Source organism: Nothobranchius furzeri, chromosome 2, assembly GCF_043380555.1.
Source record: "Nothobranchius furzeri strain GRZ-AD chromosome 2, NfurGRZ-RIMD1, whole genome shotgun sequence".
Lineage (NCBI taxonomy): Eukaryota > Metazoa > Chordata > Actinopteri > Cyprinodontiformes > Nothobranchiidae > Nothobranchius > Nothobranchius furzeri.
This window is the reverse complement of record NC_091742.1, coordinates 61,115,888-61,139,762: the sequence shown is the minus strand read 5'-3', so window position 1 is coordinate 61,139,762 and position 23,875 is coordinate 61,115,888. Positions and strand designations below refer to the sequence as shown.

At 42.3% G+C, this 23,875-nt stretch overlaps 2 protein-coding genes across 3 annotated transcripts; both read left to right on the top strand.

Annotated features, from left to right (window-relative positions):
- The first annotated feature begins 1,984 nt into the window (after nt 1–1,984).
- LOC107377239 (actin-related protein 3) lies at nt 1,985–14,195 on the top strand. Its single transcript, XM_015946741.3, has 12 exons — nt 1,985–2,172; nt 2,484–2,539; nt 4,440–4,564; nt 4,635–4,745; nt 7,359–7,454; nt 7,931–8,038; nt 8,110–8,253; nt 8,451–8,624; nt 8,697–8,789; nt 13,011–13,136; nt 13,212–13,295; nt 13,372–14,195. Exons 1-12 carry the CDS (start codon nt 2,129–2,131, stop codon nt 13,465–13,467), a joined length of 1,257 nt encoding a protein of 418 aa, XP_015802227.1. The 5' UTR covers nt 1,985–2,128; the 3' UTR covers nt 13,468–14,195.
- A 49-nt stretch (nt 14,196–14,244) lies between these two features.
- Nucleotides 14,245–22,377, top strand: LOC107377240 (transmembrane protein 182). 2 transcript variants are annotated; one of them, XM_015946743.3, is made up of 5 exons: nt 14,245–14,549; nt 17,239–17,335; nt 17,424–17,525; nt 17,596–17,733; nt 21,882–22,377. In XM_015946743.3, the coding sequence occupies exons 1-5, from the start codon at nt 14,373–14,375 to the stop codon at nt 22,142–22,144; spliced, it is 777 nt and encodes a 258-aa protein (XP_015802229.1). In that variant the 5' UTR covers nt 14,245–14,372; the 3' UTR covers nt 22,145–22,377. The 2 variants fall into 2 exon arrangements, with proteins under 2 accessions (XP_015802229.1, XP_015802228.1); XM_015946742.3 differs by having other exon boundaries at nt 17,236–17,335.
- The last annotated feature ends 1,498 nt before the right edge of the window (nt 22,378–23,875 follow it).

The following is a 23,875-nucleotide window of genomic DNA, read 5'->3' as shown; positions in this document are numbered from 1 at the left end:
TCTGTCTCCATGTGTGGTCGAAATTACAAAGCATTCAAAAAACAATAACAATAAAGTTTTAAGTATCAAGCGTGACATTAAAAGCAGAAGCTTTGATGCTCCACCTGAGAGTAAATCTGGAAGGCTTGTCACCAGCATTCAGACATTAATTCTGTTAGCTTCACAGCCAGACAGGACATGGGGGGGGGGGGGGGGGGGGGAGCCAAATGAGTCTTTATTCAACTAACTTGTTTATTCAGAAATTTGACCACTGTTCCCTGAAGGAGAGGAACGTTGTATGACAGCACATAGACACCTTTAATCACGCCTCTTTTTATGAAAGAAAATCTTTTAGCAAATTTGATGCGTTTACCTTCTAAAAAATAAAACAAGTATCAATAGATCCAGGAACTTTGCATTGCTAAGTAACACAAACCTGAGATAAAGGAGCTCAAAAGACGCTCAGATCATCTGAAAAGAATAAAAAACTTCAGCTTCAGTTGCTCAGGGTAGAAAGAGTCTCTCTTTGTAGTTCCTCTTGGATCTTTGATGACAATCTGGAGATAAATGGCTTCACCCACAGGCCCTGAAAGAGACTTTCAATCATGCTGACTGAACAGGAGGAAGATGGGGAGTGATTCCTCCAGTAGGAGATGATCTGAGTTGAGGGCGTTGTGGATCTGTGGTGACTGATGAGTCCATCTGATAGAGGGCTGGCTCTCCGACTCTGGCCAGGCTGAGGCTTGAAGCTCATTGCTGCTTGTATATCGACTTTATTAGTGGTCCTTCCTCTTAGGCACCTCTAAGGACACCTAAATCACTGATATCATCAGGTGGCAGAGAGAGGAAGTGTTTTTATATCAAAGTATGGTTAATGAGCAGCCTAAAAACCAAACTTAAAGTATAATTTTCCTGAAGCGACATGTTTATTCCTATGCTTCAGAGACATTTTTTTTTTTTTTTTACTTTTAATGGAAGCAACAATACACATTTTAACTGAAGTGCAGAAATTTACCCCAAAACCAGAAAAACATCCCTGAGAAAAGAAAGAAGCAACACGTGGGCATTTATGTTTGACCTGATGGAAAAACAATTCTCCCCTAAGCCTTATACAGACGTGTTGAATTTTGAGCCCTGGGGCTTGCCATACATCAACTCAGGACAAGTTTGACTATTTAACGACTGTCAAATAAAACTTTAGTAGCACAAATGTTCAAAATTGTGTAAGGTCCTGTAAAAACTGAAACTTTTTGAACAAACAAGACCATTTTCTTAAACGTTGAGATAAATAAATCTTAAGATTCCTCTAATGTTTTTATTTTTCTAAAACTTGTTAGATTGGAATGTATGTGCACGGCAAGCAGAAATATATGATTTCAAAAACCGTATAAAGAAAAGCAATTTTGTTTTCCTCTCAAAATTATATGAACCCAATAATTAGCCTGTGTGTTTCACCTCATTCTCTTGAAGCAGAAAACATTTGATGCAACAAAAAGCAAAAGTTTGTCAGGTTTTCTGCACACCCGTTGGTGATACAGGCACTCTGCAGTGGTGTTTTTCTAAAAAGGCAGACATGTGTAGTTTAAAAGCAAGGCTGTGAATAAATCTAATGAAGTCATGTTTGCTGTACATGCTTTCACCTCTATCATCACTTGTTAGTGCTTTTCTTTCCTAAATGGTGCTGCAACTACCTCATCTGTCTACATTACAATTTGTCCATATGACTCCTTTCTTCCTATGTTTGTTTGCCCCATAAGCCCTTGTCTTACTTTTAATTGTCACTCATTCTTGTATGTTAAAAGAAGACATTTGTTTTGACAAGTTTCTTGTAAAATACCACGTTCTTGTCACGAATCACCAACGCAACTGGTTGCAGTAGCAGATTGTGCCCGGTAGGGGGGCTGTGATGTTGCCACATGTGATTTATTACATAGTTGAAGTAACAGGCTTTACCACCAGGGGGCGTTGTTGTGCCCTTGAAGATGCTGACTCTGCTTTAGAAGAAACCCCACCGAACCCGGATGTGTCTGAATCAGCGGTGGCTGCTGTTCATTCAGGCTGCAGCGGTTTCAAACCAGCTTTTATCCAGACCCCGTCCCTAACAGGCGCCTGGTGTTTCTGCCTTTAGACCCATCGACGGAGCGCAGACATGGCTAGCCGGCTCCCGGCTTGTGTTGTCGACTGTGGAACTGGGTAAGCCTCCAAAATAAGACGAGAGCTAGCAGCTAACGCCCTGAAAGCTGCTAAAAATGACAGAGCTTCACTTCCGTATTCCTGTATTCTCGCTTTTCATGTCAGTTTTAAACTTAAATGCATTGTTATCAAGCCGAACTGTTATGCTTGTGTAACTTTGGGCTTTTTCCTTTTATTTATTGCTGTATTAGCCTTAACTAGCTGCCGAAGCTAAAGTTACTTCCTGGATTAGTCCTCCCAGCTACAGATCGAACTACAGGCTTAATTTTCAGGTTTTTCCTCCTTAATTTCCGTTTTATTTTCCCTTTCAGGTACACAAAGCTTGGCTATGCTGGAAACACAGAGCCACAGTTTATTATACCTTCATGTGAGTAACGAGGTTGCGTGTAACTGTTTACCATGTTATCAAAAATCACAGATTTGAGTTATTTGGGTCTACTGAAGGTGGCTTTTCACAGGCACGTTTCCCTGGATGTGGAAATTACTTACCCTCTGTTTCTGACGCAACTCTTATTTTTGTTTATCTATGTGATCAAAGCTAAAACATGAATCCTTCAAGCTTAAATAAAGCACACATGTTAAAGGATGAAATAAATGTTCTGCAAATACGCTAACTTAATTAAAAATTATATTTTAAACTACTTTTTTTATTTAAAAGAAGTTTACTGCAAAACACGTTTTTTTCATATTCCTTTAGTTCATAAATAGAATAAAAGCGCTATTTAAAGGGGCATTATGGAAGTTTGACGGCCAAAACATGTATAGAAATAATAAATTTATTCTTCATACATTCTCCTGCAATGTCCTGGTCCTGTAGAATGAGCACTGGCATTTTTACTGTCATTGCCTGTTTTTCTGTAAAATCACAGAAAAAGAGAGATGCTCGGGTCGAGCAAGCTGCTTCATGCGCATTCACGCTCAGGCATAGCCCGTAACATTTGCTATTCGTAGCTTTAGCAGCAGAGAGGGAGGTAGTGCCAACTCAGCGACTTTGTCGCTGTTCCTAATGCCTAGTGACGAACCTAGCTACATTTCTGAGGACCCTTAGCTACTTTCTGTAGAACTTTCTTCTAGATATTTCCTGCAAATTAGCAACAAAATAGCCATTTTCGCTCTGAACCGTTCTTTGAACGTTGTTTTAGCTGTCATCAGGGATATAAATTTTACAGATACCAAAGACGTTGGTGCTTTAGCTCACCTAGTTAGGTGTCGGACTCTCATGCAGGAGACCCGGGTTCGATTCTGGATGTGAACATAGTTTATTCAGAGTTTCTTTTTTACATCAATGGTATATTTTTTTACAGTAAGATGCCCAAATTTTTATTTGAGACTCGCCGAACGGCATTGAATTCACAGATAAAAAAGATGTGGGTTCAACTTTCATTTTGGCACAATTTTTCAAGCAAGGGAAGGGAATGATCTGAGCATGCAGGAGGACTGACCCATCATAAACCTTTGTTGGCTGTGCTGAAGAGAAATAGCCTAGTGAACTAGACCAAATTCTTGCTTTGCAAAGTTTGGTCTAGGCATGCTCCATTGGAACCTCCGCAGCTCCTACCAGGACTCTGGCTAGTCAATCACAGCTCTCTAGAGGGGTTTCAAACACATAAAGAGCTGTGATTGGTCCATAATGGTGGGCCAATCATAGTGCTCTATCTGCTTAGTGAACAAATCACAGAGCTTTATCCGCTTTGTGGGCCGATCAGGGCACTCTATATGCCTGGTGGGTGGGATGATGCAACAGAGTGAAACAAGAGTATGTCACATTCATTGTCTATTGGAATGCGGAGATCATTTGAAAGACAACGGTAGAACCTGCCCCAAAACAGAGAGCCGTCAGTGGAGCATGGCCAGACTAAATAATACATTTATTTAGTCTGGTTTGCCAGGCTAGAAGAGAAAGGTACAGAACCAAATTATTTAATTAATTAGCTGCGTGTTCTCCTGTCCTCTGGGCCACACACACACTCACACACACACAAGGGACGTCTAAGCTGTTATTTTCGTTAAGGAGTGTGCACGTACAGCATGCGCGCCTCGTGCACGAGCCCACTATTGAAGCTGCCGTTACGCTTTTGGCCTGAGGGGGCAATCGTGAGCATAAAAATTCAAAACTCCGTAAAGGCCCTTTAACATAAATGAATAGTTCAATCTGCATTTCTTTAAGTAAAACTGATCGTGCTTGATTTTGTCACATCTGGACGAATAACTGTTTAAATTTGACTTTTGACAACTTCCCACATCTAAATTGGATTTCTCTTCTCCAGGTATCGCCATCAAAGAATCAGCCAAGGTCGGAGACCAGGCTCAGCGTCGGATGATGAAAGGTGTTGACGATCTTGATTTCTTCATCGGAGATGAAGCCATTGAGAAACCATCGTATGCGACAAAGGTAAACATGTCTGGAGTGGTCTGTAACCTGTTGATTACTCCTGAGGCGATAACGCCGTTTCCTCTCTCAGTGGCCAATTCGCCATGGGATCGTGGAGGACTGGGATCTGATGGAGAGGTTTATGGAGCAGGTGATCTTCAAGTATCTGCGGGCAGAACCGGAAGACCACTATTTCCTGTTGGTAAGAGCTGTCTCACACGAGTGGTTACATTCATGTCACAGATGGACACAATTAATGCAACTTAATGTGTTTATTTACCCTCAATCCCCTCAAATGATTGTTTATTTTATATTTATCAATCCCAAACAACAACATGGCCCAAATGTGATCAAAAGACTGTTATGATACTAAAGGTTAAAAGCCCTCGTCAGTCCCGAAGGTTAGAAAAGCTTTTTTTTTTCAAACGGAGGCTGTTCAGGAAATTGTTAACGACAGATATTTTTAGATTTTATGCCAAAAGTGTTTAAAAATCATCAACAAAATTTAATTTAAAGGGGCATTATGGAAGTTTGACAGCCAAAACATGTATAGAAATAATAAATTTCTTCTTCATACATTCTCCTGCAATGCCCTGGTCCTGTAGAATGAGCCCTGGCATTTTTACTGTGATTGCCTGTTTTTCTGTAAAATCACAGAAAAAGAGAGATGCTCGGGTCGAGCAGGCTGCTTCACGCCTTCACGCTCAGGCATAGCCCGTAGCATTTGCTATCCGTAGCTTTAGAAGCAGAGAGAGAGGCAGTGCCACTTTGTTGCTGTTCCTAACACCTAGTGATGAACCTAGCTACATTTCTGAGGACCCTTAGCTACTTTCTGTAGAACTTTCTTCTAGATATTTCCTGCAAATTAGCTACAAAATAGCCATTTTCGCTCCAAACCGTTCTTTGAACGTTGTTTCAGCTGTCATCAAGGATATAAATGTTACAGATTAGGGCTGCAGCTATCAAATACTTATGTGATCGAGTACTCTATCGAATCTTTTATCGATTAATCGAGTACTCTAATAAATTACTCTTGCGTTTTTAAACCATTATATCAAATAGCATGTTATAAAATATGAAAGACCTCTTGAAATGAGAAAGCAAATGCCAGTTATTCTTCAAGTTTTATTCAAAATTAGTTTTCAAAACTTCAGCACTTCAACTTTACTTCACAGTAAACAAATGCGAGCGGCTGCGGCCCAAACAGAACCAGAACCGCTCACGGCGCATGTGCAAACATGGCTCGCCAACTATTTCCCTATTAACACACGTCCATTTAAATTTCTACACTTTTTTGTCTCGCACTAACAAGGATTGTCGAAAGCATGTTTGCCGTGGTTATGTCAAATTATACTGATCACACAACATTTATTTACTTTATTTCGTTTTCCTCCGCTACTCTCATAAATACCTGTGTCCTCCTGCAGCAATCCCGAGGGACAACGGACATCAATTACAACACAGTAAAAAGTCCGACGTGTTGTAAAAACTGCTATTTTTAGCACATTTTAAGTCTGACGTGTTGCTACCAGACGTACGGTGTGAGCTGAAACTAAGTGCTACAAATGAAGAAGTTGCAGTGTCCGCAGAATATATAGAAATACAGGCTAAATGCATTATCTTGTAGAGGCTCTGAGTCCACTCACAGAAGGTGCAGAACCGACATTTACATGTAGATGTTTCCTGGTCAGGTTGCTGCATCGAGGAATGTGGTGTTGTGGTAGGCTAAATCCATTTTACAGTATTTACACTGGAGTACGTTTTCCGCCTTACGATGTGAAAAATGGTCCACCACCTTTGACATTTTCTGTCTTTTTCGCACTTCACCGGGGTCCACATTGTCCGCCATGGCTTAAAAGAAAGTTAAGTTGCGTTCGCTACTCGCGTGTGCATTCAGTGCAGTGTGTATGTGCGTCACTTATTTCGGTCCGGGTGAAACATGACCCCGGGCGATTGCAAAGCCATGAATTAATTAAACATGAATTAAACGAAGCCTCGAGGCAGATAATTTGACTCGAGGATTTTTTGTACTCGAATTATTCGAGGTACTCGAGGAATTGTTTCAACCCGATTACAGATACAAAAGACGTCATTGGTGCTTTAGCTCACCTAGTAAGACGTCAGACTCTCGTGCTGAAGACCTGGGTTCGATTCTGGATGTGAACATATTTTATTTAGAGTTAACTTTTTTACATTAATAATTTTTTTACAGTAAGATGCCCGAATTTTTATTTGAGACTCGCCAAACGGCATTGAATTCACAGATAAAAAAGATGTGGGTTCAACTTTCATTTTGGAACAATTTTTCAAGCATGGGGAGGGAATGATCTGAGCATGCAGGAGGACTGACCCATCATAAACCTTTGTCGGCTGTGCTGAAGAGAAAGGTACAGAACCAAATTATTTAATTAATTAGCTGCGTGTTCTCCTGTCCTCTGTCCTCCGGGCCACACACACACACACGGGACTGTCTCAGCTGTTATTTTCATTAAAGAGTGTGCACGCATGCGCGCCTCGTGCACGAGCCTACTATTGAAGCTGCCGTTTTGCTTTTGGCCTGAGGGGGCAATCGCGAGCATAAAAATTCAAAACTCCGTAAAGTCCCTTTAAAGCCAAAACACTAATGACATCAGCAGTGGAAGGGATAAATGTGACTATAGACACGTTTTTGTTGCTTTAACATAAGAATTTGACACACTTTGAGCTTTAATGATGCATCCAGTCTTTCACTGAGCCTTCGTAGGTTGGTTCAAGAATGAGATATTTACTTATTTTTGTTCTGAGATGTCCGTCTGTCTCATCTTTCCGTCTGCAGACAGAACCTCCCCTGAACACGCCTGAAAACAGGGAGTACACGGCAGAAATCATGTTCGAGTCCTTCAACGTCCCGGGCCTCTACATCGCTGTTCAGGTATGGCTGTGAAACCCTTGTTTGCGTTTGCAGGCTTTTATTTTGAAATCCACAGAGATGGGTTGTTTAGAGGAAGTTATTTTAAGTACAGGAACATTTTCTTCAGGGATGTACAATATATCAGCGTTGATATCGGTATTGGTTCAATAAATAAAACCGGGCCGATATTAACAGCCGATATTTTTTCCATCTCGTCTCCGTTTGTTTGCGAGGGCGAGGGGGGTGATGTGTAACGGTTTAATCACGAGAACAGTGAACAAAATCATCTCAGAACCATAAATGCGTGTGTTGTGTGTACATAATAATATAAATTCAGCTTTAATAACTTTCATTCTATACAAAATCAGCAGATTTTAGAAGCATTACCGTTTATTGGTATCGGCAAATATGGGTTATCGGCCACAACAGTGATCTTAATATCGGTATCGGCCCAAATTTTCACATCGGTGCATCACTGCTTTCCTGTTTCATGTCAGGCTGTCCTGGCACTGGCTGCCTCCTGGACGTCCCGACAGGTGGGGGAGCGGACGCTGACGGGGACTGTGATCGACAGTGGGGACGGAGTCACACACGTCATCCCGGTGGTAAGCGTCACACCGTAACACGGGTCATTTTCTGTTCTAGCCCCTCGCTAATTCCTGATTTCCTCCACCAGGCTGAAGGCTACGTCATCGGCAGCTGCATTAAGCACATCCCCATCGCCGGGCGGGACATCACCTACTTCACCCAGCAGCTGCTGAGGGAGAGGGAGGTGGGAATTCCTCCGGAGCAGTCTCTGGAGACGGCGAAGGCTGTTAAGGTTTGTGTTTGATGCTCACCAGCTGCTTCAAACTCAGTTTAAAGAGAGAAACCATGAAAAACTGATGCGTTTATCAGATGATTTGTGTATTTTTACATTTGGCCACAAGATGGCGGCATAGCACCAGCTGTAGTGGACATTAAAGGTTTAAAACACCCCCACCCTTCAGCTGTGATTTTTGCCATTTGACTCTAAAGGAGCGCTTCAGCTACGTGTGCCCTGACCTTGTGAAAGAGTTTAACAAATACGACACCGACGGCTCCAAGTGGATCAAACAGTACACGGGTGTGAACGCCATCACCAAGAAGGAGTTCACCATCGACGTTGGATACGAGCGTTTCCTTGGCCCAGAGATCTTCTTCCACCCAGAGGTACGGGAGCTGGTGGATGTGTTTACCCAAAAGGAGAGAATAAAATAAAAAGGTTTCAATCTTCTTGTCCAGTTTGCCAACCCAGACTTCACCCAGCCCATCTCGGAGGTGGTGGACGAGGTCATCCAGAACTGCCCCATTGATGTGAGACGACCTCTTTATAAGGTACAGATGAGACACTCGGCTGGATCTACAGGTCGATTCTCATTGTTTTGGTCAGGAATTCTAATTTCCCCTTGTAGATGAAAATGCTGAAAGGAATGATCTTGGACTGAAAAGGAGGTTGATGTTAAAATGAAACATCACACCAGATGTATGCACATTGTTTGAAACCTGCAGAGACGTTAATGTGAACTGTGATGTGTTTTCAGCCTGTTTGGAGGACGTGATTGATAAGCTAATGGCTAGCCTGAGCTCGTAGCTCAAGACCAAATTTGAGTAGCTCCAATCTTCAGAAATTCATTAACATTGTCACCAGTTTCACATAAATTCAGTAACATCCTGATGGCCCTGACCAACAGGAAGTGCTACGTTTCGGTTTGTTTATGTACCAGCTCAGTGGTCTAGTGGTAGATTGTCTGCCCTAGGACTGGGAGATGGGGGTTAAAATCCCGGTCGGGTCATACCAAAGACTTTGAGAATGGGGTCCAATGCCTCCCTGCTTGACACTCGGCTTTTAGAGGTTGGATTAGGAGGTTAAACCACCAACGAGTTCCTGAACGCGGCCACAGCTGCAGCTCACTACGGGGATGGGTCAGCAGTAGCTCAACAGGTTGAGCGAGTTGTCCAGTAAACGAAAGGTTGCAGGTTCGATCCAGGCTCCGGACAGAGAATGCTGCCGTTGTGTCCTTGGGCAAGACACTTAACCCACCTTGCCTGCTGGTGGTGGTCGGAGGGACCGGTGGCGCCTGTGCTCGGCAGCCTCGCCTCCGATGTGGCTACATCGTAGCTCATCACCACCAGTGTGTGAATGGATGAATGATACACTGTGGTGTAAAGCTCTTTGAAGTCCTTACTCTGAGAGGCGCTATACAAGTACGGGTCATTTATCAAATATGGAGGACAATGTTTACCATCCTACACCAGTGTGTGTGACAACCATAGCTTCAACCTATAATTAATGCTTGTAAATATCTGTGTGACTGAAAAATGATAGCCCTTTTCCACTAGTTTGGCCTGGTTCTAAGGTGTTTCCACTAGTAGCAGGTCCTGGTTGCTGCTCCTTCTTTAGAACAGGTTCTGTGGTGCTTCTAAGTAGAGGTTTGGATTGCAGGGTATCCGCGGGTCCTTAAAAGTCAAAAAATGTCCTAAAAAGTCTTAAATTTGACTCCCTTAAACCTGCAGATACCCTGGATTTGCAAGAGTCTGGCGATACTAATATACATCACAATACAAGAAGGGCGATACACTGGAAGCCAGACGATGTTCGCCATTTTTAAGGCTTTATTTAATTGGAAAACTCAGACCAGATGCTTCAAAAACACATCCAGAGTTAACACGAGACCTCGTTGTTCTGGCAGTATGAAGGCGGGAAAAACGGCTGCAACCTAGTAGTCGGAGTTTTATTTGTGCCACACAAAAGAAATGCAGTAAATGATAGCATGTCAATTCTCAATAAAAATCAATACTCTGCACCTAAATATAAATTCATTACCACACCAGTTTATTTATCAAGCGCATTTAAAATGGGTGTGTGAGCTGACCAAAGCGCCTCACTGGTGGTGCAGTAATTATGCAGGACTAGCAAGTCATCACAACAAAGAATAAAACGAGACGACCGATCAGCCGATTAAAACAGTCGGTGTAAGATAATACAGATAAAAACACTAAGAGAGCTAAAACATTACACAATGGTGATTTATGATTCCATAAAGTTAAAAGCTCTGTAAGCTAAAATATCACCCAGCTCTAAGTCATGATTTAAAAGCCAGATCATGAAAGTGGGTTCTGAGTCTGGACTTTAGGTGGTTGGCGGGTTGTGATGGGCGAAGCATTCCAAAGTTTAGCAACAACATGCTAAATGTGTGTGTGTGTGTGGGGGGGGGGGGGGGGGGGTCTTGTTCTGTGTGAAAACGAAGCAGTACAAGTGATAATGCTGCAGGATTTCATAATTGTATCCTTCTCGGCAGCAGCACTGCAGGTGCTCTCCATGTCCAGCAGGTGCGTAAGCTAGGTCCGTAGTCAACTTAAAGTTGCCTACATTTTTCTGCTACGTTTTGTTTGCCCGCTTACTTTTAATCTTTTCTTTTGCCGACTGGTACTTGTTTGGGATGACTTCTTCTGAAAGGCATTTGCGAGACACCATAATGTAGCGCAGCTTCGCTACTTTCATTAGCTGTTTGAAGCCCTCATTTTCAACGACAGAATACGGGCGCGTGCCCTTGCAAAAGAAGCCTGCTATCGCCTCACTTATTTTGTGAGAACATGTAAAATTAGCTGGGAGTTGTAATTAGGGATGAGCGAGTCTGTAATGTCTTCTTCTTCCGGCACTCGCACAGTACAGACGCTTCTGCTTTTGCTCCCTTATCTTTTTTTCCCAAGGATCTTTGTCCTGTCTGCCCACAGAGCGCTTCTCTGCATTTCTTCTGAAAAACCCTATTTTTTAGAATGGATTTAATTAATTGGTCATTCAACGCGATTGACAAGATTTTTTCTACGATGAGAACGGAGGAGGGGGCTCCCACTTGCCCGCAAGGGACACACGCAGTGGGATATATGCTCGATTCCTGGAGGGAGTGGAAGATCGTATGCCTCTCTCAGTTGTCCATTGAGGATGTCGAAGATGTGTGGATATTTGCAAGTGGTGCTCGCTGCAGAACCACAAAGGCAGAGCTGCACCAGAGTCATCCCTGCCCATTCCAGAGTCAGCCCCCGGCCATTCCATCAATCAGTCCAATTGCTTCCAGTTGTCAGACTTAATAGCATTCTGGAACCATAGAGGGTGTTATCATCTAAAATTCAAGATTGAGGACGGAGTTGAGAGGTTAATTTAACCGTTTTTGTAAAGGTTCCATATAATTAAAAATCTAACTTTTAGAACTTTTTATCATGTTATATTGTCGTTTCCTCATAAGAATTACGCCAAAGCCGTTTTTGGCCTCATTCACGCATTTTCCTCCCATCTCAGCTTCAATTTGGTCCTCTCAGACGAAGCGGGTCTGGTCTTGGTTCTCAAATCTGGATATTCTGTGAATTTTCTGATAAATGATTTCTGAAATGGCTTCTACTGAGACACCGCCGAAAAACCATTCATCCCATCTACAAAAACACACTGGATGCCACAATTACATGTGACGCCACTAGCTTGTTGCCAGATGTAGTGGTGAAGTGGTTGTGCAGTCAGCTTGACATGTAGTTTTGCGCAGGTTCGCCTCCCGGTAGCGGCGCAAACTTTTTTCTTCTTTTCAAGCTACACTTGCCAGTACTATGTTTTTAACCATTTATTGGTATACCGTTTAAAATATAGTGACTAATGTGTTTGTTTTTTTATTTATTCGTTTATTTAGCCAGTGTGAGTCCATTTGTGAACAGAGTTTCTACTAAAATGCTGTTTAGGGACGACCAAATTCAAAGAACTTTTAGAGACATAAACATTTTGCAGAAAATAAACATTACAACTAAAATATAAACAAATTAAATGTTTCAGCTGGCTATATAGATTGCTGCCGACCCCACCGAGAGTTGAACCAACATCAGCTGAGGGGAAAGCAAAACTTAAATTAGATGATCTTGCCACTAGACCACCATAACCCACTAAACAATTCTCCTTAAATGCTGTTGTAGGCCGGTTCTGTTGGAGCGGCTATGGACAGATATTCGCTAAAAGAAACCTTTTAATTTCGGGATACATTCAGGCTTTGTCATGTAGCAAGTTATATTTATCTTTCTTAATTGGAGCATAGCATTAACATTTGTAAACTAGTAACAGCCGTAATTCATGTGGATCAGGTTAGTTTGCGATAAAAAAAACTGAAGAAGTCAGTGGGCTAGGCTGTTTGCGTGAGTGGGCGTGGCTGACTCTGGTGCAGCTCCGCCTTTGTGGTTCTGCAGCGAGCACCCTCTCGATATTTGGCCTGATGATCACTGGATTTCTTCTAATTGGAGTGGGAGGATATCTAGTTTTCTGGAAATTTGGGAAGACTGGAGCGATTGGAGGGCGACCCGCACCCACGGAAAGCACCGTCCGTGTGGAGACCTCACAGACTGGGACATTACTAGAACTAGAGAACTAGAGACCTTTCTCTGTTGTAATGAGTGGAGCCACTCCGTAGGTACCAATAGAAAAGGGCCATCAGACAATTCAAGCAGTTGTAGTTAGAACTCAGCAGCTGTCGAATCATTTATCAACGAATCTTTTATAAACATGCTTCTGTCTGCGTGTCTCAGAACGTCGTCCTCTCTGGAGGTTCCACCATGTTCAGGGACTTCGGCAGGCGCCTGCAGAGGGACCTAAAGAGATCCGTGGACGCCCGACTGAAAATCAGTGAGGAGCTTAGCGGCGGCAAGTTAAAGGTGAGGCACGCAGAACCTGGATGTGTTTACCTCCAGTTTGGGCGATTTCGTTAACTTGGACGTGTCCATTTGCAGCCGAAGCCCATCGACGTGCAGGTCGTCACCCATCACATGCAGAGGTACGCCGTGTGGTTCGGAGGATCCATGCTCGCTTCTACTGTGAGTACTCTCTCTTTGAAATGAATTTTTACAATTTTTTTCGTGATCATTCAAAAGCTTGTTTTTGCTTTTCCAGCCGGAGTTCTACCAAGTGTGCCACACCAAGAAAGATTATGAAGAGATCGGGCCAAGCATCTGCCGCCACAACCCCGTGTTCGGAGTCATGTCTTAGACATAGTTCAGCAGAGACCGGAACAATAACATTTTTTAAATAGACAGAGGAAAAGCCGTCACGTGTTGCTGAAGTCCCACGAACCTTCGCATGGACACAAACTGCAACGGTGGACCGACCAACCGCCGGGAAACAAAACAAATCATCAAAACAAGTCGGGACCTGGTGACTCAGACAAAGTGTCCACCGCTTGTAGGTTAATAATAGGTGGCTTAATTTCTGCGTGCCTCGTACGTTTATCCTCACAGGGTTGTAATTAATCAACATGAGTTGGGTTCTTCTTTCTTCTCTGGTTTGTTTTGGGATTTTTCCACAAACTTTATTGAGTAAAACTCTTGTTTGGTGCAAAAAGAAGACCTTCAGGAATGTGGACCTTTCTGTTATTTTTGTTTCCTTTCTGATTCTTTGAAAAAAACAAATCAATTAAATCTCTGGAGGGAGTATTTATTTGAGCTGAGGTTTAGATAATCATGAAATGTGCTCAAATGTTTCTCCTCCAGCACGGTGGCTATTCTTCACCTTTAAAACAAATCGTATTCATTTTCCCGCCTCGGGAGAGAGAAAGTCATGTTAATATATGAACGCTCTGTTTTGTTTTATTAAAGTTTGTGACTGTTGTTGGACCATCACTGTTGCCTAGATCTAAGTAATACTGGATAGCCTTGTACTGTACCAAATCTGGATTGAAATTCTGGCATTGCAATAAATGCCACGGAGGTGTTTCTAAACTGGTGGTGTGTGTGTTTGTCGTGCTATTTTTTACACGTCTATATCTGTGCCTCTGTAACTGAATCTCAGCAAACCACATGACTATTTTTTCCCTCGACACAAACTCGAGAGCACACTGGTGCCGTTTTCCAGAATAAATCGTTGTTTCGGAGTAGAAGGAGCAGCAGAGGGGAGCCATGTCTCCTCCTGAGAGGTTGAAGCTGCTCCTCTTCTTGGCTTTATTGTCTGGAGCAGCTGGGTTTCTGTTCACGCTGCTCTCCTGTGGCACCGAGTACTGGCTGCTGGCTGTGGAGTCCTGCAGACAGGTGGAAGATGGAGATAAAGGTGTGAGACCAGGAAAGGTCAACATCAAGGTATTTGTGTTTTTGATCCAGGAGTAGAATTGTAAACTACAGAAATTATATGAAATGTAGGATGCTTTACAGTTAAAGAACTGTATATACTGTAGATTAAAAAACAATGTCATTTTTGAGTTAATCATTCTAGCACAAACTTGTACTTATTTTGCTTTTTTTTTTTTTTTTTTTTTTTTTTGCAGTTTGAAGTGTTCGTGTTATGTTTTTTAAATCACCAAATTACCAGTAGAGTGTTTTCTGACTAGTGGGTTCTTCTCAAGCTAACAGACGGACGTGGACACAACTGTTGGCGCCCTTCGGTCATTGAAAGAAAAACCCACAATGGTCACAGAAATAACTTGAATTTGACATAAGTAAAAATAAATAATCCTATTAAATTTAGCCAATGGAAGTCAGATGTTGCTTTTCAAAAATAAACTAATGGACCAGGCCTGGTCAAAAAGGATGGTACCCCTAACTTCATATTTTGTTGCACAACCTTTTGAGGTGATCACTGCAATCAAACAATTCCTGTAACTGTCGAGATTTCTGCACCCTTCAGCAGGTATTTTGGCCCACTCATGAGCAAGCTGCTCCACTTGTCTCAGATCTGAAGGGCGCCTTTTCCAGCCGGCATTTTTTAATTTCTTCCAAAGATGCTCAATAGGGCTGAGGTCAGGGCTCGTAGTAGGCCCCTTTAGATGAGTCTGATGTTTTTTTCCCTCCTAGCCATTTTTGGGTGTGTTTAGCTGTGTTTTAGGTCATTGTCCTGTAGCAAGACCCATGGCTTGTGACTGAGACTAAACTTTCTGACACTGGCCAGCACATTTCTCTGTAGATTCTCTTGATAGTCTCGAGATTTCATTGTACCCTGCACAGATTCAAGACTTCAGGCACTCGAGGAGTACAGACGCTTCCCTCTTTTGCGCCCTTATCTTTTTTCCCAAGGCTCTTTGTCCCATCTTCTCACAGAGCGCTTCTCAGCATTCTGAAAAACTTTTTTTTTAACCATGGATTTGATAAACTGGTCATTCAATGCGATCGATAAGATTTTTTCAACAATGAGAACGGAGCAGGGGGCTCCCACATGTCCACAGGAGACACACCTGGTGGGATATATGTTGGATTCCTGGAAAGAGTGGAAGATCATATGCCTCAGCCAGCTGTCCATTGAGGACATCGAAGACGTGTGGATATTCAGCCTGATGATCACTGGATTTCTCCTGATTGGAGTGGGAGTATATCTGGTTTTCTGAAAATTTGGGAAGATGGGAGCAAATGGAGGGTGACCCACACCTATAGAAAGCACCGTCCATGTGGAGACTTCTCAGACTGGGACGTTACTCGAGGTGAATCGTGAGCTGGACAATGTTCTAGCTATGATACCGGTATTAGTGCGCAAAATGGAAGTCATCTCGGAGAGAGTCACCGGATGGTATGGACAAGCTTAAAACCCAAAATTGGCTTCATTGAAGGACTGGAATGATCAGTTTAAAGACTGAAGGCAGAGAGGAAAATTATCTCAGCCTGACCCAAACAAATTCTTGTTATCTGAATCTGACGCCCTGGTAGCCTTGAGCTGCAAGCAACTAAAACCCCCACGAAGGAATGCATACAGATGCTGTGAAAACCCGACCAACCCCCCTCCCCCCTGGCCTTCGGATTGGTGGACTTCAGCCTGGTGAGGTCATCAGCTGGAGGAGTCAATGTGCTCTTTGCTTCTCCCAAGATCTCCCTCCCACCTGTGACTGTTCAGTAGATGAGCTCCGTCAATGGCTGCTCTCGCTGGGGGAAACCCAGCCCCCCCCCACCCCCCCACCCCCCGGCCGCCGCCTTCCTATTGGAGTCTCATGTTATGTTGTGTTGTCTAAAGTCTGTTGCTTATATGGTTGAGGTGGGTTTTTTTTGCAGAGCAAGGCTGCCCTCCTGGTGGAGAGTAACTCTGGAATGCCTTTTTTCCCCCTCCACCTGAACCAATCCTCATTTAACCCTCTTATCTCTATTAAGGTAGCGCGTCTCGGGTTGCGAATGACCACAGTCACCAATTCTTGTCATGTGTCTTGCCCATGTATGTCTGATTTCTGAATTGTGTGAACTGAAACTCTAATTTCCCTCTGGGATAAATAAAGAATTGACTGATTGATTGACCCTGTGATGCAGCAAAGGAGCCCCAGAACATAACCAAGCCTCCTCTGTGTTTCACAGTAGGGATAGTGTTCTTTGCTTGATATGCTTAGTTTTTCTGTCTGTGAACATAGAGCTGATGAGCCTTGGTAAATAGTTCAATTTTTGTCTCATCTGTCTGTTTTCTAACATGTAGTTTTGCATATTCAAGTCTGGATTTTATATGATTTGTTTTCAACAATGGTGTCCTTCTTGGTCATGTCCCATGTAGTCAACTTTGGCTCAAACAACGGATGGTGAGATGTGCCACTGATGCTCCTTGAGCTTGATGTTCACCTTGATGAAACAAGTCCGTTGAAGCATGGTTGAAAAGCAATGTCTGACTTTCATTGGTTACATTTCAAAGAAGTGTATTATTAATTTAGTTAGATTCAATACATTTCTGTGACCATTGTGGGTTTTTCATTTGTTGGCTCGTGAGGTCATGATTCAACTAAACATTTAGTGACATTGAGCAGAAGTTCTGCTCTTGTCTCTTCTGGTTACTTAACAGACTAAAGTTGGTTTTGTTCTGATGCAGCAGGCGATGGATGGCGTGAGGATCTTCCATGAGGGTTTATTCTGGCGCTGCTCCTTCATGGCTCTTCACTCCGACTTCTCCATGTGGGACTTTTGGATCAGTGAGAACCTTCATTAATTGTCTGCTTTACAAAATTAACTAAAAAAAACTTTACTTCTTAATGATGTCACTGATTGTTTCACTCTCAGCAAATCAGCCACATTCTAAGATCTGCCAGACTGCTTTTCTCTTCCCATTTCCTGTCGGTGCACCAATGTGGGTGGAGCCACATGAACAACCATCTGCCATTGGTCAGTATGATTTGAGGGAACTTAAAGCTGCAGATTAGATCTATGTTGATGCAGATATGTGTTTAACCAGCCTTTAGGGCCTTCTGGAGCATCTTCCTGGTAACAGGTGTGACGGCTGTCCTCATTGGTGGATTCCTTGTGATGTGTGCTGCCTCACTGGCCAGTCACAAACTCTACAGAATAGGTGGGGCTTTTCATGCTTGTGGAGGTAAGATTCAACCAACATGTCAGCTTAGTTTAAGGAATTTGCTTCCTACATTCCAAGAATTGATGTTAAAAGCCTAGGAGGAGGGCGATTTGTCCATCCAGGGCCCTAAACCTGATGAGATGAAAATTTGGCATAATGTTGAGAGGGCTTCTTAGAACTCCACTACCTGTGGAACTGTCTTGTGCACCTACTGGAAGGCTCACCAGAAAAACTTTAATTGGGATAAATCTCACAGATATCCCCGGTCTAGTGATGTATTAGCAATATTTCCTTTAATATTTCCTTTAATAAATAGTAAATACTTGTTTTTTACAAAGACCAGTGGACGTTCGATGTGCTCACAAAACCAAAACTTAGAAATTACATTCAGTTCAAAAGTAATTATGTCATGGAGCCTTATGTCGCCTGCAATTTGAAAAGACGGCAGCGATCTCTTTGTCACAATTGCGAGCCGGGGTCTTGCCTTGTGCTATTGAAGTGGGGCGATACAAAGGGTTACTGGAGGAGCAACGTTTCTGTGTGCTATGTGACTTTGATGTTCTTGAAGATCAGTTTAATTCCCTGTTTTATTGTCCGTTATGTATTGATTTAAGAGTGATCCAGTTTGAAAAGATTCAGAGAAAAAGTCCTGATTAGTTTTGCTCATCAGATGGTGAAATGTTCAGTTGGCTTTTTGACAAAGACATTTTAAAAGCTAAATTTATAGAGAGAGCGTGGAAACATAGACACGTGGTACTTTATCTTGCTATGTAACGTAATGTTTTGGTAAATTTACAGCCACTTCTTTATGTTGAATAGTGTCTTAAAGGCCACTGTGGCCTGGGCACGTGTTGTGCAGGACACTTAAATAAAATGTATTCATTAAAACTTATTTATATTCATTTTACACCAAGTGAAATTTTAGGATCAGAGCTGAATGAAAGGAATACCACCATCATCCAGAACTCTGTGAGACCATGTGTTTGTGTATTTTGGGTAGGGATACATACACTTTATGGTGAAATTTAGCTTGTAGGGTTTGCTACAGCAGGATTTTGTAGAAGTTACAAAAGAAGTTGAGGTCTTGGAGGTAAGAATTTTAGAAATTTTGTGTGTTGTGTTAAATTACGGGGGATCAAAAGTGTTTGAATAAGAAAAGGGTAGAATGCCTTCTCCAGGTCAAGGACGAGGTTCTGCCTCAAGTGGAGATGTTTAAGTATCTCGGGGTCTTGGTCACAGGTGAGGGAATGATTGGGACGTGAGATGGACAGCGTCTGCAGTGATGCAAGTGTTGTACCGGTCTGTCGTGGTGAAGAGAGAACTGAGTCTGAAGGCAAAGCTCTCGATTTACCGGTAGATCTACGTTCCTACCCTCACCTATGGTCACAAGCTTTGGGTAGTGACCGAAAGAACGAGATTGCGGATACAAGCAGCTGAAATGAGTTTCCTCTGCTGTGTCTGGCCTCTCCCTTAGAGATAGGGTGAGAATCTCTGTCATCTGGGAGGGGATCGGAGTAGACCCGCTCTTCCTCTACATTGAGAGGAGTGTGTTGAGGCAGCTCAGACATTTGGTCAGGATGTCTCCTGGATGCCTCTCTGGTGAGGTTTTCCATCCAACTGGGAGGAGACCCAAGGGAAGACCCAGGCCTCGCCGGAGTGACTACGGCTGGCCAGGGAACGCCTTGGGATTCCCCCGGAGGAGATGGCCTAAGTAGCTGGGGAGAGGGAAGTCTGGGCCTCTCTGCTTAGGCTGCTGCCCCTGCAACCCGACTCCGGATAAGCGGCTGAAAGTAGATGGACGGATAAAGGTGTTTTTTTTATCCCTCCATTCTGTATTATTGTTCTGATTGTTTATCTAAATGATGATTTTCAAGTTTTGACTTCAATTTATGCAATTTTTAGCCATATTCAGACGCATTAAAATCAGAATGCATTTTAAGTTCTTTTTTTAACACAGGACAATTTATTTTTATTTTTTTTTACCTTGGTGACAGTTTTGATCACTCCTGCAATCTTCATCAGAGCTAGCCACTAATGGCAGCGTCACTTCCTTCTCTGTTTATCCGCGGGCAGCAGAGGACGGTGTCGCCCTCTGCTGCCCGCGCTCTCCTCACCGATGACACAGTCCCATGCATGTAGACCCCCTCATCTCTGTTCATGGTTCCATGTCCATGTCTCCGTATTTCTATGGCTTCCTTAATCCATCTTTTATATTTCTGCTGTTTGGTGGTTATGATCCTCAGGGTATCCGCGGGTCCTTAAAAAGTCTTAAATTTGCTTTTCCAAATTTAGGCCTTAAAAATCCTTAAAAATGACAAATAATCCTTAGTTTCCGAAGGTCTTAAATAACAAAAGACCCAATAAACAAGATTCTTTTATTTCTATAAAAATTTCGTGAATTTCTAGTTAGTATTCAGCATTTTTTGTATGATGTTGGCGTAAGCGGAACCGTACACATTCAGTTGGTTGTGAAAGGGGGCTATTTTTAGATGAGCACATTAGCTGGTTAAGCTAGCGGGAGCTTGCGCCATTGGGGAAGTGCAAGTTTAATGGAAGCTGGATGGCTAATCCCATGCTCGCGACGTGGTTAGCACCGGTTCCAGGCAATAGCTGGAAATTATAGCTTAAATGTAATTTTAAAAGATTGCTTAAATTTGGTCAAAGTGGCCTTAAAAAGGTCTTAAAAAGTCTTAAATTTGGCTCCCTTAAACCTGCACATACCCTGGATCCTTTTTTTGCCCCAGTCCATTATATGGTTTTCCCTTGTGCAGTGGTCTGTTATGTAATGCAGCTTCACTCAAACCTTAGAATAATAATAAAAATTTCAGAGGTAGAACGAAAAAAATATGAACCATCAATCTAAAAACACAAGTTTTAGTACAAATCAGCAGTTAAATAAGTTGCATATTAAAAGATGCTGCTTTTACTTTGAAGGCAGCTTGTACTTTGAAAACAACCATATGGACATTTGCGTTTGTACAGCTTTATTTGGAAAGCACACGTCTAAATCATCATAAGTTGATGCCAAAACTGCTTCAAATGAGCACCATTCCTGAACTAACGCCATCGTTGCAGCTTTTCTCCATCGCAGCTCTGGTGCTAAACCCTTCCAAAGTCTCTTTACCCACATTGAACGCTGTGATTGGCTGGACCCAAAGTTGTTTGGGGCAATGGCAATCTGGCTGAGGCTACGATGGAGCAGCTAGATGAACCTGTGACACCAAATAGTTTGCTACTGCTGTGGTTTGTTTAGATTTTTAGGCTATTGAAAATTGAATATATTGTATATATTTTTGTGTGGCAGCCATCTTGTCAGTTGTAGATGTCTGATGGCTACTTTCTGAGAATTTCACAAGATAAAACTGTAAATCGGCTTCAAAACTGACAAGTGATTGAAGCTTCAAAAGCTCATCAAATTGCACAAAAATGGTTTTATTGGATGATTTTGTTGACTGAACTGTTACCTCCTTTCTGCCCAAATCCCTCCGCTAGGCTCCAGTTGACCAGTCCCAGAATGTTAATTCCAAGATAATCTGCTCTACTGTTTTAACATATCCCTAAGAATCCAACATCTTCCTTAAAATCCAAGCAGGAAACAAATTATATGGTCTAAACTTTGCTTGATGGTGTAAAAATAATTCACAACAAGGTCCAGGTTGAGGTTTGAGAGCAGGTTTTTTTGTGAAACCGACACATCCGGTAAAAAAGCTTTGAGTTTCTAGATGATAAATAAGGAGTCAGTGTTTGCTTCCTGTGCACAAAGAACCTTTTTGTCACTTAATACAAACAAAGCAGCTTTGAACATCACGCATGCTTCATTCAAACTAATAATAGTACAACATTAATTCTTTCTTCTTGAGACGTAAAAGACAGCGTTACCCGCTGAGCCTCTGAAACTACCGTAGGTTTCCAGCCCAGACGGAGCGAGGACAAAAGACTCGTAAATGGCGCCGTGACAAAACAAGACAAACAGAACACAAGATGAGGTTGAATTAAAGCACGACATGGCAAGGGTTGTGTACAAGCAGTTTTTTTAAATAAAACACAAACACTACAGTTCCTTTGGCCCAAAAGACTTTGTCAAGTTGTGATTTGTCTTGTTTCTGTCGTCTGTTTTGTTCTACGCTCTCTGAAGAGTTTGACGGCTCTTTTTCCTGTTTTTGTGTCAGGTTTGTGTCTGCTGGCCGTAGTGGTTATGTATCTGATGTGGGTCCAGGTCATGGACACTCTGGAACAGTTTGCTCTCCACCACAAATCCTCGACGTGCCCATCTTTTCATCTCAACGTCCAACACGGACCATCTTTCCTCCTGGCTCCAGTAGCAATCTTCTTCTTCCTGCTGGCGGGCCTCCTCTTCTTTCTCATGGGTCAAAGTACTCAGAGGTTGGAGCTGGACAGAATAGATAAAAGCCCGTCAACAACTGAACTGTGATCATTGGATGGCGGCACGTCTTAGCTTATTTAAAGGGATGCAGCGCAAATTTTTAATTAGATTTATGGAACATCATCAATGTTTTACACAAAATACAACATTGCATCCTATTAGGTCGACTAAAGGAGTGGAATCTGATTATTATATCAGCTCTTCTACTTATAATTACATACAAAAAAAAACAAGCTGCACTCACTAAGAAAATGTTGAATTTACTTAAGCGAGTTAAGTCAACTGGTTCCACTAAATAGTTGCTTAAATGTAAAGAGTAATTTTCATTTAGTTTCAACATAACGTGTAACTACTCCGTGCAGTTTGGTACATTTAAAGCTGTTATAGCGAATCTGCAAACAAGCTATAGGGTTTGAACACAAACACGGTACGGTACACTCACCTCTCCCCTCGGGAATCTTCCCTGAGATGCTTCTGCTGGAACCAGAAACCTGCGAACCCGCAAAACGAGATGGCACTAAACACCGACCCCAGTTTTTTTTTAGGTCCAAAATGTCTTTTATGTTTATGTTTATTTATTTGGCAAACACTTTTATCCAAAGCAACTTACAATTTATAACCTATAGGGCATGTTGTGATCTGTGGGGTAAACCGGAGTACCCAGAGGAAACCCACGCACGTATGGGGAGAACACACAACTCTACGTAGAAAGGCCGCAGCTGAGTTTCGAACCTGCAACCTTCGTGCTGCGAGGCAACAGTGCTAACCACTGCACCACCATGCAGCCCTATTGTTGCCCATGACTTCAAATGGTGTTTTTCTTTTTGGGACTCTGCTAGTTTGTCCTAAAGTTGAAGTGGTAGCAGCCAACTGTTTCTCCTTCTCTGATATTACTGAGGAGAGAACCTCTCACACCAGTGGTGTTCTGTTGGTAAATACGCGAGTGTGTGATAAGTGGAGCACCCAGGGAAGTGCGGTGATTCAGTGAGAAGGACAACTGGATGGCCCAATAGGTACTTTCACTCCAAAACGTGTTATTGGTGGAGGTTTTAAGACAAATTCCAGAAAACTACTTCGTCAATTTATTTTTAATCTCCACAATATATTTATGCTATGTTAGAACGTTGTTAAGAGGCATGAAAATGAGCTAATTTATTTTCCAAATATGTTAGTGCAGTTTTAACATTACGGGGAAAAGCAACACAATTTTGATTTCAATTAATTAATTTCTCTAAATGAATCTCAGCACGGCACAAAAGCAGCAATCTGTTGAATTATAGAGGTCCAGATTGAAGCAGTGAGTTTAATATCGTCATCCTGGTTCTGGTTTTGAGTGCATACAGATGTCTGACTCATGTCCAGCTTTGACCTGCTGATACCAACATGTCCCAAACTTTTTCTCTTTCCTTTCTTTTTTCAAATTTGGATTAATCTGAAAACTGTCAGTCTGAAAGTCAAGTCATGCACATGAAAGCTTTGTTATTTCCAGCATCAATTGGCAACACTATGAAAAACATCAGATTTCTCATTTCTTCTAGTTCATTTTCATGATTTAGATCATCGCAGATGAGGCAGACCATGTGGTATTTTATCCTATTTCAACTAATCAACTTAATCAATTTCCCTCTGGGATTAATAAAGTATTTTGAATTGAATTGAATTGAACTAAAGGCAATTTTCTTCCTATTTGAGTGCTTCTCAAATAGTTAAAACGATACATTCATTGGATAGTAAGATAACACTTAATTCGAGGAATTCAAAGGGTTCGAATGAAGGCAA